Below are 23957 nucleotides of genomic sequence, written 5' to 3' on the forward strand. Positions count from 1 at the left end.
GATTGTCTCAAAATTCTGTAAAAAAGTTCATGCTCATAGTATTTCATGTTCTTCAGGTCCATTTTTGATATCAAACAATATCCTTTTCTCTTTGTCTTCATTCCCTGCAACAGTATATACATGAACATGGTCTTGATAGAGCAGGAATCTTTCTTTCTTTAGGTGGCCTGGTAGAGAGAGTCCATGGATGGACTTGGCAATGCTGGGTATACACTTGGACTTGGTGATCATACTAATATTTTTCAACCTGAATGATTCTGTGATTCTCTAATTCTGTGATTCTCATTAACCTGTCACACTTCAGTCTGGGCTTTGCATGCACGGCATTGTTCATTGTGCTACTTAAGCAATACCAGGGTCTGAGCAAGCAAGATTTAAACTGTGCATAGGATGCCTAGGAGGTTGCAGTTCAGCACCCTGACACCAGCACAAATACCCTTCAAGTCTTTAGTACTGTCCTCAACACGGGTTGCTGTTCCAGGGTGAGATCTCTGTGATTTCACACTGTTGGATCTGGATGTGGGCAGCAGCATTGGCAGGTGCTGATTTTGGAGTCCTTAGTACTGCTCCTGAAGCAGCCATATATTGGCCTCACTTGCAGTGCCCATTTGAGGAGGGCCTTCATCTGCCCATTTTTCTTCCTCCCTGTGATGCAGAGCTCTGCCCTTTCTCTGGCACAGCAATTTGTGAGACTGTTCTGTAAGTTGAATTATGACTTTAACAAGAACAAAAAACCCAGACTGACACAGAAATGCCCCAATCAGAGGGGCAGTAGAAAGTCAGAACGTTTGCAGTGCCAGCCTAGCCAGCACTTCACATCATTGTCTCGCCTGATAAAGACAGTAGAACAGAACAGCATTTTACTCTGATAAGGAGAATAGAACAGCACAGCCTTGGAGAAACAGATGAAGGATGTAATTTAGATAAACTGAAGCCACACAAAATGCAAGCAGGATGCCAGCTCAGCTGTGCTGATGAAGCAGAAATTATGCTAAACAAGGACATTGCACTTTCACAAAAAAGGGGGTCGAGCATGTAAAAAGGACATAGAATGTTGAAAACCACCAAAGAAGATCCCAGAGAACCTATAAGGACTTCTGATAAGGGGTACAAGTATGTAAAATAAATACATAAACATCTAGCCAGTGGGGATAGCTGAAGAATGTGTGATTGGTGTGTATGATTAACACTCTGTTTACATGATGTTCAGGACACTGCTGGAGGAAGGATCCCCCGAGTGACCAGTGCACTGCACTAAAGAATGCCTGTTCTCTAATAGTCAAAACCATGTTGGAAAATTCCTGTCTGGCTGATGTTGGTATCATGCCCTGTAGCACACTAAACGACAACTCACAGACAATGAAAATGTACAGGAATGCCTTGAGGAATCTTTGCAAAAGTAAAAATCATATGGCTGAAGGCTAATGATTTTGACCTCTTGATAGTAGAGTGGTAGAGTTTTTCAGATCTAGTCCTAGACTCTCTTCAAGATACTATTTTGAAGAGAGTATTTTCATATATGACCTGGTATATGCATGCATTGAGGTTCAAGTGGAGATAAATACAGAATTAAATATTAAAATGAAGGCCAGTGTTATGTAAAGGATGCTGCAGTTAAAGAAAAAAAATTACAAATTAAATCTGAAAACCTCTTTCTGTATAAACAATTGCTGACATTATTAATCTACAGATTACCATGGCAATTTTCAGTAATCTGTGATGAGGAGAAAAATATGTTTGTGCTAAATGAAGCACCTGATGGATAAGTATGTGTTTATTTTATACATTTTTCCTCTCATGAAGTGAAAATTTGCCGAACAGATGTATTTTCAGAATGGGAAAGCAAATAATTCTACAGTACAAATGTTTTGTATGTCAGGCTGCATTTACTTGGAAAAACTGATGCTTAGCAATATTGTATGATATTTATATCCCCAAATCAGCCTGGTACAAAACAGTAGGTTTTTTCCTGCTTTTTGAATTGAACAGGTCAGCTATTAGACTGATGTTCACATAAAAATCAGCCACAAGCCTCTTGGAACTGCTTGAAGAAGAGGATGAAATAAAAAGGGCCATAGGTATAATTTGTATAACATTTCAGATTTGATACAACCTGATGTGGGACAGGAAGAGAGGTAATATATGTGTGTGTGTATGTCTGTTTCTGTGTCTCTCTGTGTGTATGTGTTCAAACATCTGTATGACTGCTTCTCAATTTTCAATTGGACTGTGGGTTTTTTGTTTATTTTAGAAAAAAGCCACTGCACTCACTCAAACTGTATTTCCCTTCTTTAAAGTAAGATTCTCAGGGGTTTTTTTTTAGAAGTTTCTTTTCAGATCTGTCCAAGCTGTAAATTCTCTCTTAAAGTGATCTTCTTGGTGGTCTGTATTATTTTAGTGATGATTTAATGCAAAATATTCCTCAAATTAGAATAATACCAATCAAAAGAAAACTCTCTTTTCTATATATAATAAAAACATTTTAGAATTCATTTTAGTGTTCTCAATCTTAATACAACAGTGTCTTCCTCTTATAATATTGCTTTGAAATCAGAATTTCTTCTTGACTTGAAATTTGCCAAAGTTATCTAATTGTGTAGGTTCCAGGTACTTTTGATTTTTAATGCAAGATACTGAAGACACATTTTTGATGTGTTTTCCTGATCTATGCTAGAACATGAAGATGGAAACCATATTTATATTAAGCTTAAATGTTCAATATAGTAAAAGTTTGAGAGTAGCAAAAGTAACTATTTCTTGCATAGAACCTAACATCACTGCTGTGCAGGTGGGCTAATTTAACTTGATTTTTATTGTTTTTTCTGGCCAAGTGTTTAATTGAAATGGGATCTAAAAGCAGGGAAAAGTAGCACACACACACATACACGCAAGCACGCACACACACGCACACTCACAGGCGTATCTGAAAGATGTGGTAGACAATTAGTAGAACATTTCCCTCTAGAAGTCCTGCAAAGATGACTCACTGAAAACAAAGGGTACAGAGAAATCCTTTCTGTCTTCATTGCTTCATTGCCCCAAGATGTCTGTAGCCTCCAGAGGCAAGAATTAGGACAATTTTTACTGATTCTGTGTCATTGTCTGTTGTCAGAAAGGTTTAGTACTGTGCAGGAAAGTGCTGGACCTTGAAGCTGATCTTTGTGAATAAAAGGATGATCTGTGTCTAGCAAGAAAAACCATAATATGAGTAAATACTGTCTTACAGCATTGCTTCATAAACTCATAATTTTTCTTAAAACATTGCTTTAAACTTAAAATGGTGACATCTGTATAATTCTCAATGTCATGATACAAGCAGGACATAATTTTACTCTAACTGTACAAGTAAATATTAAATTACTGATACTCCTTCAGAAAAGCTAGTACAATGTGGCTCTGTGTAGACAGGTCGTGCTTTGCTCTCGCAATGCCAGCTTAAATTACAGACAATGAAAATGAGTAAAAACTACCTACTTTGAACTTGACATTAGTAAACTTAATACACAGACTATGTGAATTGCAGAAATTCCTCCTTGTCTTTATACACAAAATAATAACACATCTATAAAACTATTACAGTTAACGTAAAAAAAATTCCTATCAATGAAATGTACCAGTATTTAGGTTTTGTTGTGGTTGTGGTTTTGTTTTTTTTTTTTTTTTTTTTTTTTTTTTTTTTTTTTGTTTTTTTGTTTTTTTTTGTTTTTGTTTTTTTTTGTTTTTTTTTCTCTGGTCTGATATTAGACATGGCAGATGCATATCTAACCTGCATAAAAATAAATAGACTATAACTAATGTCTCACATATGTAAATACTTTACTAGGTGCACAACATGCATATATATTGAGCACACGTTTATGTAAGCAAGATTTAAAATGTTATGATTTGATTACTGGCATGTTTGAATGACTGAAGGTGTCTAGACTTTGCTGAAGAATTAACCAAGTTGATCTGAATATGTACAGGCAGATTTTGAAGTTACTGAACTATTTTGTGTGTTTTAAGATTTCTCAAGCTATACTGCTTCTTTTCTTATGAAATGTATTCATAAAAACATCTATCATATGTTTTCCTTGATGGTGTCTGATTTCTCTTATACAGAAACAATGCTGAAGAAACTAATCAGGTCGTATATAAAGGTGTAGATCTCAGATAAAACACACATTAATGAGAGAAAAAAATTTAAAATTATCTTTTCTTGTAAGGAGACACTTTCTCTGGGATTATGTCATACATCAAATCAACAACATGCCTCTGCTTTTGAACTCAAATATAATGAAATTGAAAACTGGGGAATAAGAATCTTACACCCTTCTACTATTTTACGGAAGTTGTAAACCATGACTGAAGTATTATTTGTTTTGTACATTAGAAAAAACTGCCACATTGTGATAATGGAAGTGCTTCTGTATTTCCAAATACAAAACTTCACAAGTCTTACCATAAAATGGAGCTATTAAATTCAAAAACTATTATTTGGAACAAATAATACTTTAAGTGAGCAGAGCAATTGATTGTTAATTTGCACTTTGGTCAGCCATAAATTTATGTTGCATTACAGCACACAGAAAAAGGCTGTGCTCACAATGTCAGACTTGTCAGTTATTGATTTCACCACTCAGTGAGGTAACTTTATGGCCATACGGTTCTCAAAAACAGATTGCCAAGTTTTCAATCCTAGCACAATTGTACTGCTGCTCAGCTGAGTGATCATGAAAAGGAGCAAGATGATCATGGGGAAGTGACGTATTTCAGTCACAGTGCTGGGAGATCTGTGCTGGGATACAATTCATATAGAAGTCAAAGAGTGCCAACTTCTTTTTGCACTTGGATGGTAGGTCTACAGTCCAGGCTGGAAAAGAAATGCAATGTTGTTAGAACTGAGCAAGAAATGGATGGTAGCAGTTATAGCTGGTCAATTATTATTTTTCCTTTATAGCCTTTTTAACCGAAGATAAAATTTTACAGTTGCAGTGAATGGTTTGTGGATATTACTTGGTTTTAAGATAATTTGTCTTTTCATTGTCTATTCTGTGTTTCTTGACATACTAAAGAAGAATCATAGCCCTGATTTTCCTGCATTTGTCAAAATGCAAGATGATGTTTTCAGTTAAAAATCTTAATTAAATTTAAAAAGTTATTAAGTTTTCTATGAAATATGTAAAAAATATTTGACTGAGAGTGTGTGGGATTATGCCCTTTTCTGACTTGTGATTGTATTTCTAGCCCTTGTGATTGTAAATACTAATCAACAATAGCAAATGCATGAAATAAGAACTATCCACAGAAATCAGATTACAGCTGTCTCACAGTGTTTCTTTCTCTATTTTTGGTTTTCTGTTGATGATCCTAGGTTTTCTTCATTTTTATAAGTTTTGAAAAGCCAGAAAATTTATGCCAGCACAGATTGACAGGATAGATTTGTTCTAAATATCAAAGGATATGCGAATGCAAGATTCCTGAACAGCGCAGATTAGAAAAATCTGTAAAATAGGTGGTTGCCTATTTTATTTTACAAAAACTACTTAATTCTTGTAACTAATGTGTAAATACTTAACTCTCCTCTTCTTGTTTTTCTCACTGTTTTATCCATGAGTGCTATTTGATGTAGAAAATTTATCTGTTACTTAAAAAAAATTCAGACAACTTTACACAGTCATCTTCTGTGATTGTGTATTCTGTATGATAGAACCCTGATTCTTTTATAAAGCCAGATTTTTCATATTATATTCACTTTAGATTCCATAGAAATTTAAATTAGGTTTATTAATAATGTTTATTAATAAATAAGGTTTATTAATAAATAAGGTTTATTAATAATGTAACTGTAAGGATTTTAATTAGGATATATTTGACATTTAATTTCACAAGCACTGAGTTTCATGAAAAAGCTGTGTTACTAGTGATAGCAGGAAACCCAGCACAATAACTGGATGATAGCAAACAATGGAATGTGCCTAAGTGGAAGAAACATTTGTACTTCCAACAGATTGTAAATCTTGGATAACCAACAAAATAATTTGTCAGGGTATTTCTTCCCTTCTCCCTCTTCCCCATCCATTCTCCCCCTTCCTACAATTCTAGAATAACAAATGTACCCCACAGAGGTAGTGTACTTTTGGGCTTAATAATGGCTGGTTAAGTTTTTAAGAGAAGAAGTCTCCAGCACGCAGAGTGTGTGCATAGGTATCACAGACTATATAGTATCTCCAGCTACAGGGTTGGGTGCTTATGATGTGCAAGACCAACCCTCCACTCAGTTGCTATGGTTATACAGTAGTGCATATTATCAAAAGTAATTTGAGTGTTTATCAGCATTTCGTGGCACAAGGGTCATCTTGTGGCAATGAGTCTTTTTATGTTTTTATGTGTTAAGAATCATTTCCTCTTCTTTCTTCATTCGCCCCATCCCTGGGGTGCTCAAGGCAAGGTTGGATGGTGCTCTGAACAGCCTGATCTAGTGGAAGGTGCCTCTTCCTGTGGCAGGGGTGTTGTAACTTGGCTCCTTCAAATTAAGACCGTTCTGTGATTCATTTCTGAGTATAGTATGTGCAGAAATTTGTCTTGTGTTTGTCTTGTGGTTCCTCTTCCTCTCCTTAGGAGTTGTTTAGAGGTGCTAGGCTATCTTCTAGTTAACTGTTACCTGCTCACCCCCCATGGCACCAAACAAGAGTGACCTCTTTGAGATTTTCTTCTTGGGAAAGTGCAGCTCATCCAAGTGCACTAGGTCAGGGTTCTTTCCATCATGCTGCATGAATCTGGATGACATGACAGGATATTTATGAGCATCTCAGCCACTGCAGTAGCCCACATGTGTGTAAGCACAGACCTTAATTTTCCAGGCTTTTAAATGAATACATCAATCAAAATGACTTTAAGGAACAGGCAAATTTTTGTTATCTATAACATTAACATCAGGCAGGAGATCAGGACAGGCATCAGTCCCAGCAGCAGCATCCAGACAGCATCCTGCACCAGCATCCATAACCTGTCCTAAACCTCAGGTGCAGTTTGGCATTACAGCTGCACCATCCTTGTTAGGATGCTGCATCAGACTTTCCTCCTTTTTCTTATTTTGGTCTTGATATTTTTTTTTTTTTTTGGTAGTTTTTTACTGCATTTTATTGCAGTCTCACAGGGAGACTCTCCATCCAGTTTCATCAAAAGGAAAACACTTTTTATGAATTTGTTTATTAACTGTTTCTAGAGTGAAATTTCTGGTGATCAGCCAGATCTTGCTGTTGGTGGGTCAGGTATCAGGCAAGTGGCCATGCATGCTGCTAGGATTACTGGACAGAGCACTCTCAGTTCTGCAGTAATGTGAAACAAATAGAGTCCTAGTCTGTTTAAGAATGGTGTCTCAAGACAACTTTAATCTATATTGAAGTGGTCCTATTTCCACTTGCCTGTACATTACCTCTCATAAGTGGTTGTTCCCAGTCACTCATTTCCAGTGTTATGAGCACCTTTGCTCTTCTGGTCCTATGGTGAGGTAGTTTAGGGCATTAAACCAGCATGAAAATATTTGTATTCGTTTGTATTCATTATAGTACCCCCGGTGCAAGCATGTCAGACATTTGATAAATGTTCAATACCCATTAACTAGGCCACTCCTCTCTTTTGCAGTGTGTGACAAAAGAACACTGAAGTCCTTCTGTCCAAGATCCTACCTGTACAAGCAGTGCTTGTCCTAAGAATTGTTAAGAATCTGGAAGTGTTTTCTTCCTCAGATTCAAAAAGTGCCTGCTAGATTGAAAGGAAGGTATTAATGATGATTTAAAAGAGAAGGTTTCTGATTGTGCTCCATTTCTTTCTCTAACCTCAACATTTCTTTATTGTAATTTTTCACTGTCTTAAAGATTTTTGTGATTATTTCCTTTCTTTTGTCCATGTCCATCTTTTGTTATAATTTCTCCTTTTTTATTTTTTTGTTTTTTTAGTTGCGATCAAGCTCAGAGATTGGCCAAGACATCCTGAATGACTGCCTTGCAATCCAGCCCCTCCAGCCAGCCCTGTCACCACATGATGCTGCAGATAATACCATGGGACACTCCCCACGGCCTGCTTCTGTAATATACCCAGGTATAAAATAATACAGATAAAAAGCTGCTGTATTATTCCTTACTTAATATTAGGGATCATTTTGTAGAGCAGAATGTACTCTGAAATCCATATCTCATAAGGATAGAATATGAAAAGCAATGTAAAAAAAGACAGATTTTGAACATGTTTTTATATGTTTTTCAGAGGGAAGGAGAAGCAATCATGCTATACCCATGAAAAGACTTAATGCAACATAGATGGATATTTTTGCTCTATGGGCATTTGATTCTGCTACCAATTTACTTCTACCATTCCTTGTAGATATCTTGAATACATTACTTCACTTAAAATCACAGTATTTTTCCTCTGCCTTATTCATGGATCACATACCAGTTTTTCAATTGATCTACATTAAGGAACTGAAATGCTGCATTATGACTTCACATATTTTGACTATAAATATACAATAAACACATTTACACTATGAATGTAATAATCCTATTGCATTGTTTCAGTTAAATATCTGAGATTTTCCTACTAAAATACCTTCGCCATACTTACCTACATGTACAATTTTTTGTTAACATTTAAAAAAAATTTGAAACTATCAGTAAGTTATGAGTGATAATAAACCTTAAAGCTAGAGAGGGCAAAGGGCAGGATGTTAACATTTTTAATGCAATATTTTAGTAGTTGTGAGGGCCTCTGTTTTTAACTTTCAGGCAAAATGCATTATGACTTTTAGCATCAACTTTTAAGTGAGAACCAGGCATAGGAAGTGAATGAATTGGATTCATTGATGTTATCTGCAGTGATGAAAATTACATTATATGAAGTGGCCACTTCAGTAAGTGGTTTTCTTTTACTGAGAGGTTTGTAAAGCTAGCAATTCTATTTCGTGTTTTTGTCAAGGCTGCTGTGAGTCACATAATACTTAGTGATGATGTAGGTTTATATAACAAAAATCAGGACATTTAAAGCTGTGATTGATTGTATCTAGTTTATTAAGTAGTTGGTATTACTTGTATGCTGTTAAATTTTAAATGCCTTAGTCTGAGTACAGGCTGAGTGTGACATTTGCCATGTGAAAGAAAAGGGAAATTTCAGATTTTAAAACTGTGATTTTGGCCAGAGAAACTCTGGGAACATGTAGTTGGTTATAGTTGTTTATTTTATATTGTGGATTGAGAGGGAGTTGGAGAGTGAGGAATGTTGAGATTTAAAAGAAATTATTTAGGGTTTTACCAAGTCTAACATGCAAAACTGAGAGATAACAAAGACTCAGCTTTTCCTTTTCTTTTCAAGTTCCTGGACAGAATGGAAGCTGCGATGAGACAGTGTGTCAGACTTCAGAAATTGAGGATATTCTCACAGGAGATGGCCACAACAATCTCTTGAGCACTCCTCCCTAGCTTCCAGGCTATACTTAAATGTCCAGCCCTGTCTGCTGGGTCAGTCCAAACACAGGCTGGCAGTGGCTTGAACAAACTTCTGCCCATGACAAGCTGAGTAAAGCTGCTGCCTCCAGCCAGCCCTCAGCTGGCAATTGCCATCATGATGTTTCATAGACAGCTTCTGAGACTGAGGCATTACTTTCTCTCATTCCTGCATTGTCTTTCAATATTTGATGTTTGCAGCACTACTAACTATGAACCTTCTTTGATATAATAATGTGTTTTGGTAATTTTTCTCCTGGCACTGCTTCGTATTATATGGCAATTTTTATGGTAATTAAATTTTTACGGTAGTTAATCAACATACTCTTATCAGCATTAATCTCTGTGTAAGTAATAATCTACTTTCTCTTACATGTCTTCCCAGCTATCTATCACTTGGCAAAGTTATTGTAGTTCTATTCACTTGTGTTGTTTCACATCAGTTAGAGGGTACTAGGTCAGACATAGAGCGGTGTCACTCCATTTTGACAACTACTTGATCCAGTTGAAATAAATTGTTTCATTAACTACTCATCAGGATGCTGCAGGATAATATACTATGTGAACAAATGAAATAAATCCAACAGGCAGGGAATTATTTTATTTAAATGGCAACATTTGCCAAGGAATAATTTAAATAGTCTCTTTTTATTTAGACAATCAGGGCTTTCTGTTGCAGTGTCCTGATTCATTAAATATTCTCTCTGCTTTTGCTGTCAAAATGCATGCTTGGTTTTTTTTCAGTATTTTCTTCTGTGCTGCATGTAATATAAAATAAGAATTTCAAAAGTTCATTCCTTTGTTTTTATCTTCTGTACTTGTTTTGATGCTATGCTGTGAGACAGACATAGAAAAAGTAACTTTTGGGGTGCATGAGCAAAGAGAAAAAAAAAATTCCCGTCTTAGTAAGAAAATGTCCTCAGCTCCTTCTTTGAGAGTTACTCTGCTGTTTTAAGTGACGTCTCATCTTCCTGCGGGATCTGCCTCCTCTGTTCCTCTTTAAGATTTGGGATGTCTTCTACTGTCAGTTATCTGTTGTCACTTGGGTTGTGATTAGTAGGTTCTGGTCCACACAGAAATTAGCAAAGAGCAGAGCCTGGCACCAAGGTCAGCCTCCACTCCTCCAGCTTTGACCACCAGTGTCAACTTCCGCTAATCTTTGACATTACCTCTGCAGCATCTGTATTGAATGTTTTTATTCACAAAGTGGTTTCTTGTATGTCATCTGGCCATTTCCACCAGCTGAAAGATGTCCAGGATTGCTTGTTAATGGGGCTACAGCATAATTAGACTCCTGAGTGTTTTCTTAACTCTGTCTTAGCTTGGTGAATATCCAGTGTTTCACAAAGTTGGGCTTGTAAGGATTAATAGAGTCTTTCCAAAACCAGGCTGAGGACTTGGGAGATGAGGTGAATTTCCACCTTTTTATCTTCTGTAGCAAAATTCACACCTGTGAATGAGAAAATTATGACCTGTGCAATCATTTCCTTAGAGACTGATCTATGGGGAGGCTATCTCTAATGCAGTCTTTCTTCTGCTAGGATTGCAGCATCCATGGACATATTTCAGCCTAGAGAGATGTTTTACTGGTGACAGTGCCCCCAGGGGAACCAGTTTAAACTCTAGGATTTTATCAAGAAACTCAAATCATTAGCTCAAACATATTTACTATCATAATGTAAATTTTATAGGTAGAATTTTACTCTGTAACGTAGGCCTGAACAATTTTTTTTTTTAAGAGACAGGAAGATACAACAGAAAACACGAGAGGTAATTTTTATCTTTTAGACAGACTATCTAATTGATTCTCTGTGTTCATAAAATATTTAAGAGAATGTATTTGTCTGCCAGTCAACATCAGCATAAGCTACCTGACACAAATGTCAGTAGAAATAGTTGGATAACTGGATTTTCAGAGATACAAAAATTTAAATTAGTCTGATTTAAACTTTTTTTTTTTTTTTTTTTTAAAGGGGTTACCAGAAAATAAGGTTACAGGATTTGGGATCAACTAATTAAGACATTTGAACTAAGTCCTGTATTGCTTTCTGTTTAGTCAGTAAGGAAACAGGCAGGAACCTTTCCTTATTGGAAACAATACAAGAGAAAACACATTGAAAATTATTAAGCTGTTAAAATTTTTGTATGTATTACTGAGGAATCTGGGCCAGTGATAGCAATAATGCTCTTCAAGAAATTTGTAATTTTTGCAGATGAAGGAAAATGTAGAAAGCATTTCACATTTTATGAAACTGTTTTTCTGTTCACTAGTTCTAAAAATACAGATCTTAGGAATGTTGACACTTCTTCTACAATAGAAAAGTATAGTACATTTGCAGCCTTATTCAGACAAAAAATTCCAAGACAATAAGCATGGCTGTGATCATTCATGTCTGGTTTTATGGAAATGTCATTTGGAAGCAAAAAAGAATACTTACTTATTTTCATGTGGGTCTTCTTCTTCCCTTTGTATGGAAAACAATACATCATAAAACTCTTAGTTTTCTTAGTTGCTAAGAGTTGGCACTACAGCTTGACAGGAGGGGTTGCATGTTGGTGTTTGGTCATTTATGAATATTGTTGTTGTTTGCTCAGTTATCTGTGTTGTTTCCTATCTGATGAGTATTATTTCTCTCTTTTACTTTCAGCAGCTGTGATCCCCAGCACACAAATAAATCAAAGTGGAACAGCAGCTAGGGCAATGTCCTTGTCCCACCCCAGCAGCCACTCTTCCCCAGGACATAACATACAGGGCAGTCCTCTGCATCCTCCCCAGATACCTCTTCTTGCAGCTGCAGACTCAGAGAGGTAAGAGCCTGTGCTTCCCAGCTTAAGCCCGAGGGTGGACTGTCTTCAGAGCTGCCAGGATGGGAGGAAATACAGTTGTTGGTGCACAGAGAGGCACTGGTGGCAGCCCTGGCCTAACAACTGCTCTGGGTAGGAGTTTATCAGGAGGAGAGGTGAAATGGACTGTGTTATTCCAGTCTGAGAGGGAGATTTTCCATCCATCTCCATTTCAGAGACTTCCTCCAATCCCTTCTTGATCCCAATGAAGGGCCCAAACAAGGAAAATGATACTAGCTGGCACACTGAACTTCAGATGACCACAGCCATACGTTATAGAATGGGGGCCCTGAGATTCATGTTTCTGATTACTTGTGGGAAAAGAGTAATATTCTGTTAATATTTTCCCAATATTAAGCATTTCTGAAGGAAGACGTTGCCTTTTTTTTTTAATTGCCATTTTATGAAGAACAACAGATAATGAACAAATTTTTATTTCACTAGTTTTTGGTTTATTTTATGACAGTTATGTACGTTTATTATATGCTGGTTAGGTATGGTAAATTCTATGATTTTAGATATTTCAGTGACATAAAAATCAATTGCTCGGATGTGTTTTGATTTTCATCATCAGACATTCCCTAAATTATTTTCAGCACTCTTTCCAATGATTTAGACAGTGTATGGTACTACAGATGTGGAAATCTTAGTTCATTGAACCAGAAGTCTACCAAATCACAAGTCTGAAGAAGCCTAAGTAAATGGTTTTTAGTGGAAAAGTCAGGAAGATAACATCATCACGCTAAATACTAAACTCTTACTATCTGTTCATGGATACTGAAACATTATTTTTAAATTTCTTTTTCAGTGCTCTAAGTGATAAATTGCTGTATTTAATTTTCATGAGTGACAGATATGACAGTAACTTGAATAGTACAAAATCCCCAATTATAAACCTGAAAACAACATTCACTAGATTTCAATTACTGGTAAATGAGCATAATTTCTTTGGATAAAAGCAATATTCACTCTGCCTTGTATCAGGAAGACAGAAGAACATGATATCTTGGGAAATTAACAGCAGGTGAAAGTACATTTTTATTTCAGACTTCACATGTGAATTCAGCCAGTTCTGGAGCTACTGGGAGTTGTTGAGCTTTTTGTGCATCAGTCTGAAATGGAGCTTACTGCCTCATGATCACTAGGGCTCTACTTGGTTCATTCCTTCCTTCCCACTCCTGCCCTCATGATCCTGGTCTTTTTCCCTCGTGCTGGCTCTGGCCCTCTGTGCACACCTCTGGGACTGTCCATGCTCTCTTACCTGGCACACAGGCTCTTCTGTTCCAGTATAGTTTTCTCTTCAATGCATGGCCTGTCCATCCATACCCAATGATTGCCAGAGCATGAGGTGACAGGCAGGGACACACTAATAGTTGTTATAGGTATAAATGTCAAAACCATGCACTAAGTGCCACACATCCACATGTCTTTTAAATACCTTCAGGGATGGTGACTCCACCACTTCCCTGGGTAGCCTGGTCCAATGCCTGCCCACACTTTCTGTGAAGAAGCTTTTCCTGTTACTCAGTCTAAACCTTCTCCGGCACAACTTGAGGATGTTTCCTTCTTGTCTTGTTGCTTTTTACTTGGGAGTTGTTGTTACAGAATTCCACCTGGCTGCAGCCTCTTTTCAAAGCAAACCTAGCAAAGTTTGGAATTTTTCTCACAGGTTTTTGTTTGTTTATTTGTTTGTTTGGTGGTTTTGTTTGTTTGTGTTTGTTCATTTGTTTGTTTTGGTTTTTTTTCCCAAAGGCATTTTTTCCTCTTCGCCACATTTGCAAGAAACTTAGTTCTGTGATACAATATAGGCACAGAAAATACTGAGAGATTTTATAAAAAGCTACATAGTCTCCCTCCAGGGAGTCTGTATATTGAGGTGGCTGCTCACAGCTTCCTTCCTAAAATTCCGCTCTAAATTCCACTTAAATTCTCCTTTCATCTTCTCACCAAAGAGAAGATGAGGTACTGATCAGAGGGGTTGTTTGTTCTTCCTGCCATCCCTGCTTTCAGCTAGATTTTGGTTTTCTTGCCCAAAATATTTCTGTTATGCAAGAAGATCACATTCGTTTAAAAAAAATAAGAGACAACAAAAAAAGACAACAACAACAAACCTAACAAACAAAAAACCTAACAAACAAACAAACAAACAAAAACCCCCAAACACCCACCAAACTTGTAGCAGAGAAATCATTGGAGAGAAACATGCATCATAGGTAGGTAAAAAATTTGGCTTTTGTTATTTTGGTCAAATGAATATATTCATAACTTCGGGGAAAACATCTTTTTTTTTTTCAATTTTGTTCCTGGCAAAAGGTGCACTTTCCTTAAATGTGTTTTTAAAGCACATTTATGTGATTGTCGGTGTTAGGTAGCCGGACTACCTTATAGTGCAATATGCTGGATTTCACAATGCTGTGTTACAACAGAATAGTTCCTTCACTGACAGCGGACTGAAGATCTGTAAAGACACTAAGACACAGCATAAGGTGTGGAGTGAGTTCAGTGAGCATGAGTTCACAGAGAGAATGTCAGAGCAGAGAATGGAGACATCATCCCACATTTTCTGGATTTTCCTAGAAATAAAAAGGCATTCAGGAAGGCATCATCATAGTTTTTTCTTCATCTAACATTGTCAGAAAGCACAGCACTGTACAGGACACTGTTGGAGACAGCAGCCTCTTACAGGGAGGTTGTAGTTCAGTCCTCTGTCCAGCCAAACCTTCAGCTCAGCGAGATGAAAGCCTGATCACCTTATTGTGTGAACTGCATGACATCTGGATATGTTCCCAAACTGCTGAAGCCCAGCAAAAAGGACTTGCCAGCTAAAAGAGCAGCAACCCAATAAATTATGTTTACAAGTTGTTCAAAGAAAACTATGGCCTCTGAAAAAAATAATAAATAAAGGTTTTCAGCTTTAATATTCAATTTCCACTTCAGCAACATATCTGTAGCAACCATAAGGATTCATTTTGTCTGAATGGTGACATATGTTTTAATTTACATTGCAAAACTGAGAAAAAAGAAAAAAGAATGAAGACAGAACTTCATCCAACATAGTTACATAGTTCCTGTCTCAAATATTTAATTTTAGTAGAATTTTGTGCCATAGTGTAGCATGTATTAATGGTAGGCAAATTATGTCTTTTATAAGCAGGTATAGTTTCCTTTCTTTCAATATATAAAGAAAAATATTTTAAACATTTTTAAAAAATACTTGGTTGCAGTGAAATAAATTGAGGAGTTGCAAAGTGCTTGGGTTTCTAGGTGAAGAAACATCTTATATATATTTTTGCTACAGAGACATAAGAGATTGCTTCCCCACTGCACCAAGGGTTTATTTGTAGGTGGCCAACCATGGTAAAACAAACTAAATGAAAGTACTATATAAATACACAATTTATACTGTATATTATATCTCTTAGATTTCCTCTTCCCTTCCTTTTCCACACATTTCTTAGGTTGTGCATGTAGTTGTAGTGATTCTTGATTGGGCCAGCTCCAGTAAACAAATCCTAGAGTAAAATCTCTTTTTGCATGAGGTCATGACCAGTCCTGGTCATTATCAAAACCCGTTTGTATGTGGCATTTTAACTAATCTCATCAAAAAAGGTAAGCTTTGGTAACTTATTCATTTGCTTACTACCAAATCTAGTCATTCCCCAGCAAGACGCTTTTTCACAGCTAAAACTGGAAAAGAAAAATTTTCTTCATGGCTCCAGAAACATTTCTGCTTGGATTTTACACCTATCAGGCATAGGAAAGGGTAACTTTCTGTAAATCTGGCTGATTCCTGATTGAATTGACACCTGGGCTTGACTGTAGTTCTTGATTGCAGTTTCCAAGTGGTTACAAGCTGGTCCTGAGTGTTTCAGGAACAAAATTAAATTTGCTGTTCTCCCAGGAATATAATGAGATTTGTTCAGAGACAAATCTGGGCTGTGACAAGTACAAGTTTCTCTTTTGTTAAGCAGAAGGAAAGGAAAAGTAGATAACTATAACGTGGATATGGGTAGGCCAGGGTGATTTATAAATAATTATAAAGACCACTTATGTCTACTATAAAGGAATTCTGTCTGGCTGTAAAATATAGTGTATTATTATTGGGAGAAAGTTTTTCGGATGTTAAATCAAAGGTAAATCTGTAAAACTGTGCTTTCCACTTTGAGTTTTGAAAAGGATTTTTCCTGTTAGTGGCTACTGGTTAGAATATTTTTTCAGAAATTAATTTTCCCAAATTAATTCTGAAAACACAAAGGATTCCATGATTTTTAAAATAATTATAGTATTTAAAAACTGTCTGTGCTTGGCTCTCAATCTCTGGCAGAAGATAACAGTCTTTCTATGTGACTCTTATACAAAAAACTAACTCCAGTTATTACTCAGGAGGCATATAACCAGGTAGTTACAGCACTTTTTAAAAACTTCTGATATTTTTATCACAATATAACTACTGATTTCTCTTTCTAAAAAAAATTGTACAATAGTATTATTGTGAAATATGTGCATGCTTTGTTCTCTTTCTCCCTGGTATGTCTTTTCAGTCTACTCTGCATCTGTTATCTGGAACAATGAAATATTTGACACATTAAAGACTCAATAGCTCATTAGTAACATCTTTATTTCCTCCATTTATACAGTATTTCTGAAGTAATATGTTAATATCACATTGGCACCAGGACCATACAAACTCTACCTAATATGCTTAAAAAATGTGCTTCTCACAGAAAACTGAATAGTCAGTACCACATCCAAAGTTCATCTTGATACTTTTTGCACTCCAAATGTAGATTATGATTCACCAGAAATTTAGTAAATACCTTTCAAATGAAGTCAAAATCACATAGAGATAACATGTGGCAGATACAGATTCTTAGCTGCAGCATAAAATGACTTGTATTTAAATACAGTTATAACCTGTATGATGACCCTGCCCAGAGGTGTTCTGTAGAACTGCTACTGGAGTTGCACCTTCTATTGTATTCAGGGTGTGATAAAAACTTCCTTAACACTTCTTTAGAAAAAACATGCTTTTTTATTAGATAAAAAAAAAAAAAAAAAAAAAGTCATCTAGTATATTGAGGTCCAGTCTCAGGACAACAGGGACCAGATCCATAGTTTAGAACACTGGCAGACTGTGTTAACTTCAGGCACTGATCCCTCCTAGCAGCAGCCACTGAGCATACAGAGAAGGGTATTCCTCCTCAAGAGACTTGCAGCTTATTTTTAGTGGTGGAGAGACAGGCTGATCTGCAACAAGACTTAACACGTCACTTTCCACTCACCTTCTTGCAGAAATACCATGGGTCTATTTTTGGGGTTTGGGAATGTTTCCAGCTCTCCTCTCATTGATGAAAAAGTGGCCCAGAGCCATTCCAGAGCTTTCATTAACTAGCCAGATCCCATCAGTCTATTGGGTGGTTTGGGGCACAAAGAGAAGCTCTTAAAATCCTAGCTTTCTGTCTGCAAAGAAGATTGCATGACCTATCTGTAATGTACTTTGAGGTATGTAGTTTTAAGGAAATGCAGAAAAAAACAGTAAAAAGTTAAATTCCATAAAACTATTGTTTATAATATCTTCAAAAGTAGTATGTATTCTTATAGTACCAGTAGTGACAGAGCTGTGCAAAACACACCTCTGATATGATGAACCTCTGTGGCAGCTGCACCATCGGATTTGTTCTCAAGCATTCTCTCCTCTGCCAGGCTTGTAAGTTTATAATTTGAATCCAAATCAACATTTTGATGTGGTCAGATTCTGGAAGCAATTTAACACTTCCCCTTACATTATATTGACATCAGATTGTTTATTTTCAAATAGCTCTATGTAACATACAAAGATTTCTAGAGCATGAAACCTGGTCCTGAACGTAATACCTAACACCTCAGTGGCCAGTGACCTGAACTGATATCTCACTGTCAGTGAGCAAGAACAGCTATTTATTGATAAATAAAATTGATACAAAGGCTTACAATAAACAGCTGGCAGTGCCTCCAAAATCAGGTCTCCCTTGAGGCATCTCCTCCAGTTATGGCTTAGACACACACACAGGAGGAGTGGGTTAAAAATAGTTTTCTATAATAAGGGGCAATTCAGCCTGCTGATGTCCCAGATGTCAAGTCTAATAATATGTCAGCATTTAAAAATATGACATCTCTATTTGGGCAGCACACTGTTATTTTGGAAGTCTGTATCTTTCAAATAACTAAACTGATCTAAATAAAGTAAAAAGAATCTTTAGCTCTAATGTGTTGGAGATCTTACAGTTTTGTGGTTTTGAACTTCTAGGTTTGTTGCTCCAGCTGCTTCTCATCACATCAGCCCCCCCAAAATGTCTATTCAACATCCCATGATGCAGAGACAGACTCCACAACCTCCTCAGCTTCCACAGCTTGCAGGGATGCATCTGAAGACATATCAACCAGCAGAAAGCTCTTCTTTTCAGCCAAATGCCCTTCACATCCAGGGTAAGAAGGAAGAACCTTTATCACTGATGTTAGTTGTTTGTTGCTATTGCTTATCTTCAAATTAAGCACTTCAGGGACAGGCACTGATACTGTTAAGGTACTTTTCCTTGAAAGATCCTGGGAGGTAGCCTTCAGAACCCTGCCTTCAGACTTCCTTAAAATACTTACCTTAGCTAGTTGTTATTCATCCTGGTATGGAGTTACATGTTTCTCTTCATATTGATTTTCAGTGCTGCTCTTGACACAGAATGGCAAAAAAATTCTGTGATGACTTTTAATTTTCTAATATTACACTTCTTATCCGTCCTGATTTAGCATGTAAGTGTTAACTTGCTTTTCAAGAAGTAGGATATTTTTGTCCCTTGCACTTGTGGGGAAATGGAGAATTCTTCTTGTGTAAGCATGGAAGACTCTTGCAGCTGTGTTCCCACTTGTGCTGTGTAATCATCTTCTACAAGACCTCTCGCTCTCTCTTCAATCCTGTGTATTTCTTCTGTTGCCAAAGAAAAAAATCATAAGCTTGTGGGTTGTTTTGTTTGTTTGTTTTTCCTAGCTGGTGGAGACTGAATGCTAATTACCTTAACATTTCAGGAGTGTGTTGACAGCATATTGTTGTTTCCTCTCAACTGTTTAAATATATGATTTGCCATACTTACAGACACAAGGTACATAGCAGACTGGACTTTTAAAGGTCTTAGGATTCTGCTTATTGATCAGGCTTCCTGAGAATTATAAGTGTAAATATAGAAAACATCCTGGGAAGAGCAAGGTGTATTGGTTTTACACAGCCTGGTTTTTGGTAGCAGAGGGGCCACAAAGATGGCTCCTGTGAGAAGCTGCCGGAAGATTCCACCATGTCCAACAGAGCCAATCTATGATGGCTCTGAAGATGGACATGCTGCTGGCCAAAACTGGGCCAAGGAATGAGGTTGGTAATGCCTCTGTGATGATATATTTAAGAATAAAATCAAAACAAAGTGGCCACAGTTTTGCTTCTAGTCAGAGAAAGGGAGGAGGTGAGAACATGTGAGGGAAACAACATGGCAACATCTAGGCCAGTGCAGAAGGAGGGGCAGGAGGTGCTCCAGGTGCTGGAGCCAAGGTTTCTCTGCAGGCCGTGGTGCAGACCATGGAGAAGCAGCTGTGCCCCTGCAGCCCATGGGGATCCATGGGGGATGCAGAGATCCACCCACAGCCCATGGGGGAGGTGCCCATGCTGGAGTGGGTGGATGCCTGAAGGAGGCTGTGATTCAGTGGGAGATCTGGTGGAGAGAGGGGACCCTGCTTCCAGCAGGGAGCAGCCTGTCCTTGGAGGTCTGCACCCTGTGGAAGAGTGACCCATGCCAAAGCAGTTTTGGGAGGACTGTGTGCCTGTGGGAGGGACTCACATTGCAGCAGGTGTGGTTTGGCTGCTGCTTGTGAGAGTGGACCCATGAAGAGAAGTTCATAGAGAACTTTGTCCTGTGGGAGGGACCCCACAGTCTCACAGGGGAAGGACTCCTCTCCCTGAGCAGCAGAAGAAAGTTTTAGTGATGAGCTGACCAAAACCCCCATGCCCTGTCTCCCTGTGCTGTTGGTAGGAAGGAGGGAGGGTCTGGGCAGGAAAAGGTGTTTTAAGGGCTTATTTTACTTCTCATTATCCTCCTCTGATTCTGTTAGTAATATATTTCTCTTTGCAACATTAAGTTGAGTCTGTTTTTCCCTAGAAGTGTTTTCTCTCAACTCTTACCTCACTCATGAACCCTTTGTTAATTTTTTTCCTTTTTTCCCTTTGCTGCCCAGCTATAGCAGGGAAGGGTGACTGAGCGACTCTTGTGGGTACCTGGCGTTAGGCCAGTGTCAAACCACAACACAAGGCTTCTTTTATTTTCTTCCACTGATGTAAGCAGTCTCTCTAGGCAAAGAGAGGAAACAGGCATCTTCCTGAGTTCATAAATGTGAAGGAGAGAAAGGAAAGTGCCAATCCTGTTACACTTCCATATTGTACTGGCCTCAGAGAAGCAGAATCTGGGGCAGGTGGTTTTCTCCACAAAGTAGAGAAAACACTTTACAGCACTGATCAGTACTAGAAGAAACTGAAATTTACTAACAGACATAAGCAGTTATAGTTGGCTTTCTATATTCTCTGACAGAAGTTTCACTAATAATGTATAGCCAACAGAGTACACAGTGAAATTTCTTAATATACAGTTGTCATATGACATACGTGAAAACATGCCAGAACAGGTCCACTAAATTTCTAGTGCAAGGCTTCTATTTCCACAGTACAAAATATTTTACTTAACTCCCTTTTTTCTGAACATTTGGCAAGAAGTCATCTTGAAAAGCATTGAGACATTAAGGTCTGTCTTTCTGCCTAGAACAAAAATTGTCTTTCAGTTATACAGATGGCTTTACCACCTTCTTCCTCGCATGCCATGGGAGTTTTAGGAATCCTAGAAGCTGGGAGCGCAACCAATTGCTCCAAAGTAGAAGACTTTCCAAAGAGTCCGGCCTTCCAGAGATTCACAAATCACCCTGGATTAATTGTTGCTCCACACAGGTCTTACACCAGCTTGTGCAGCAGCCTTCATATCTCCTTGGGCATCTGCTCTTCAGGGCAGGCCAAAACAATGCTACTGTGTTCCCATCTCCCTCTCCTACAGTCCAAAGAGGATTTAAAAGGACAAAAGATATGAGTCGTCATTCTTTCAAAGAAGGCAGCCCAGTAGAGACCCTCATCTGAGTGAATGTCACATTTGTATTGAGATGTCCATTATTATTGGACTATTACATGTCCAAATTTAAGGTACAGGTTAATACTATCTTCTGAGATCAAAAAATGGTTGACTTTCAAGGGCTTGGACCTTAAACCTATGCCATACTTAGTGCCTCACTCTCCTAGGAAAGCTTATGTTGAAAATAGACGCTGCTGACAAGAATTATTTGTACACAGATAACAACTCAAAGTTCAAATTCTAAACAATTTTGCACTTAAAACTAGTATGACAACACTGTAGACTGAACTTATTTTTTTTTTAGTATTGCAAGATTTAATACAGTGCAATTCAATACCCACAATGTGGGTATTAAATGATTTTTCGAAGATCAAGTAACCTGTCATCACTATACGAGGTATTTTGTCAGAATGTACTCCTTCCAGCTTAAGCACGGCTGTCTCATCCTGTATGCTACACTGAAAGCATTGTCCTGTGTGCCTTAAGGGCTTGCCTAAATTCTCTCTCTCTCAAAAGCAGATGTTTGAAGAGTTTATATTTTCCCACTACCAATACAAAGATTGCTGACTTCCTTGGTCAATTCATTACAATGCAGAAAAACACCATGGAGTTATCTCTGCACCATACTATTATGTGTACAACAAGTGGCTGTGGGAAGTTCTGTTAATTTCTATCTCCTGCAGTTCATAACCCACCTTTTCAAGATTTAAAGTGCTGTAACTATAGCCACCTCAGCTCAATCTGCTAGTAGACTATGGTGACAATCTGCCTCAATATGTAGTCTTAAGCTTGTCAGTTCTATATAAATTGCTTATATCAAGGAAGAAAGAGTTTCATTGCCCAAAAGCTTTTTGAAGAAAACAAGTTCTAAACAGACAGTTTCTGAAAGCCTGAACATCTTAAAAGATCATGGTGATCTCAGAGTACTATCCTTTAGAGAGAAATATTTATGAGATCCGAGACTGACAGCCTTCTTGTATCTAATAGCTACTTGTATTGTGAAATGTCTTTTTCTTGGAAGAACATCGTCTACAGTTCAAGTTTCATTATTTGTTCTGAGTGATTTTCAACATACACAGTAATGTCAGAGAGGGCTTTCTATTACATCAGTGAATATTACATAATTGACTAAATAGTCCCTTTTCTTGCTCTTACGAAATTCACAATACCTTTTGCTGTGTAGAATGTTCAGAATTGATATTAGATGCCTCCGAGAGCTGTAGGAGTGAAGCTCTTCTTTTCCTTTCATTAGTTTGCAGTATCTTTTATGTATCACCATTCCATAAATCTGAAACTATCCTGACTTGGAGACTGGAATGACAACTTCCCATCTAGATGCTGTTGTATGCCAATGAAATATGCATTTGTAGACAGAAGATAGTGCAGGTGCTGGAAATCTGCAACAATTCGCCCAGCACCTGTATTGTACTGGTGATTCTTTTCAACCATGAAAAACCACTCTCAGGAGAGGTGTCTGAAGACACAGGCACCTACAGTACACAGGCAGCTGCCAGAATATGGTATTGCTTGCTCTGAGACAAGCCAGAAGAGATGTGCTAGGTATGAAAGGAAAGAACAGCAATAGAAGTTCCCTCTTCACAGTGAGAAAATTTATTGTGCTGTGTAGTATAGAGTAAGGTAAAACTTCTTTGGGCATGGGCAAAGCTGACTTGCTTTTGGATGTGTCTGATACTGTGAACATTTTTGCACTAGAAATCTGGTTGTTCCTTAAAATTGTGTCTGTAACTCTGCTCACATGTGTTTGTGAGTTAAGCTGATGACCAGAGCTGTCTGAGTTATGGAAGAAATAAAAAAATGTGCAAAGTATTCTTTTAAAGAAAAGAAAAAGCTGTCATTTCTTTAAAAAAATTGTTAGCTTATTTTTAGTTATATTAGTGCCTCTATACAGACAGGTTTACTAGTAACAGCTATATTTAAATTATAAATAATAAGATTTTAATAAACAGAAACATTTTTATTTTTTCACATTTGCAAATCTGTCTGTTAGTACAGTATGTGACTTAGATCTCTCTTGTACTCTTTCTTTTCCTTTTGTTCTTCACAACCACATGGTACCACATGATTACTTGGTGTTTGTGTAATTTGCCTAATGGACATGCAGAAATACACCACAAAGAAACACTATCTTGAAGTATTTCAGACCAAAGACAGCTGGAATTTTTACATGCCATAGAAGCAAAGACTACTCACACATGGCATATATTTTTGAATGGCAACTATAATGATTTTCTTGAGAAAATATTCTCTCTTTCTTGTGACAGGCAGAGAGATGATATCAGAAACTTCCTACCATATGGAAATTATAATTATGGCAGTCATTCATTACATATCTATAATGAAATCTTTGTCCACAACAGTTCAATAGGATAAGGACGCTATTACAAATGTATGTGGACCACAACTGTACGAGTGAGTTTGAGCTGAGCTGTCT

At 37.4% G+C, this 23957-nt stretch overlaps 1 protein-coding gene across 1 annotated transcript in view; it reads left to right on the forward strand.

Annotated features, from left to right (window-relative positions):
• Positions 1-23957, forward strand: part of GLIS3 (GLIS family zinc finger 3) — a 114759-nt gene that overhangs the window by 88065 nt on the left and 2737 nt on the right. The window contains exons 6-8 of the mRNA XM_053932828.1: positions 7941-8082; positions 12128-12287; positions 18610-18788. Of these exons, the coding sequence (XP_053788803.1) occupies positions 7941-8082; positions 12128-12287; positions 18610-18788 (481 nt within the window). The remainder of the gene's footprint in view (positions 1-7940; positions 8083-12127; positions 12288-18609; positions 18789-23957) is intronic.

Source organism: Vidua chalybeata, chromosome Z, assembly GCF_026979565.1.
Source record: "Vidua chalybeata isolate OUT-0048 chromosome Z, bVidCha1 merged haplotype, whole genome shotgun sequence".
NCBI lineage: Eukaryota > Metazoa > Chordata > Aves > Passeriformes > Viduidae > Vidua > Vidua chalybeata.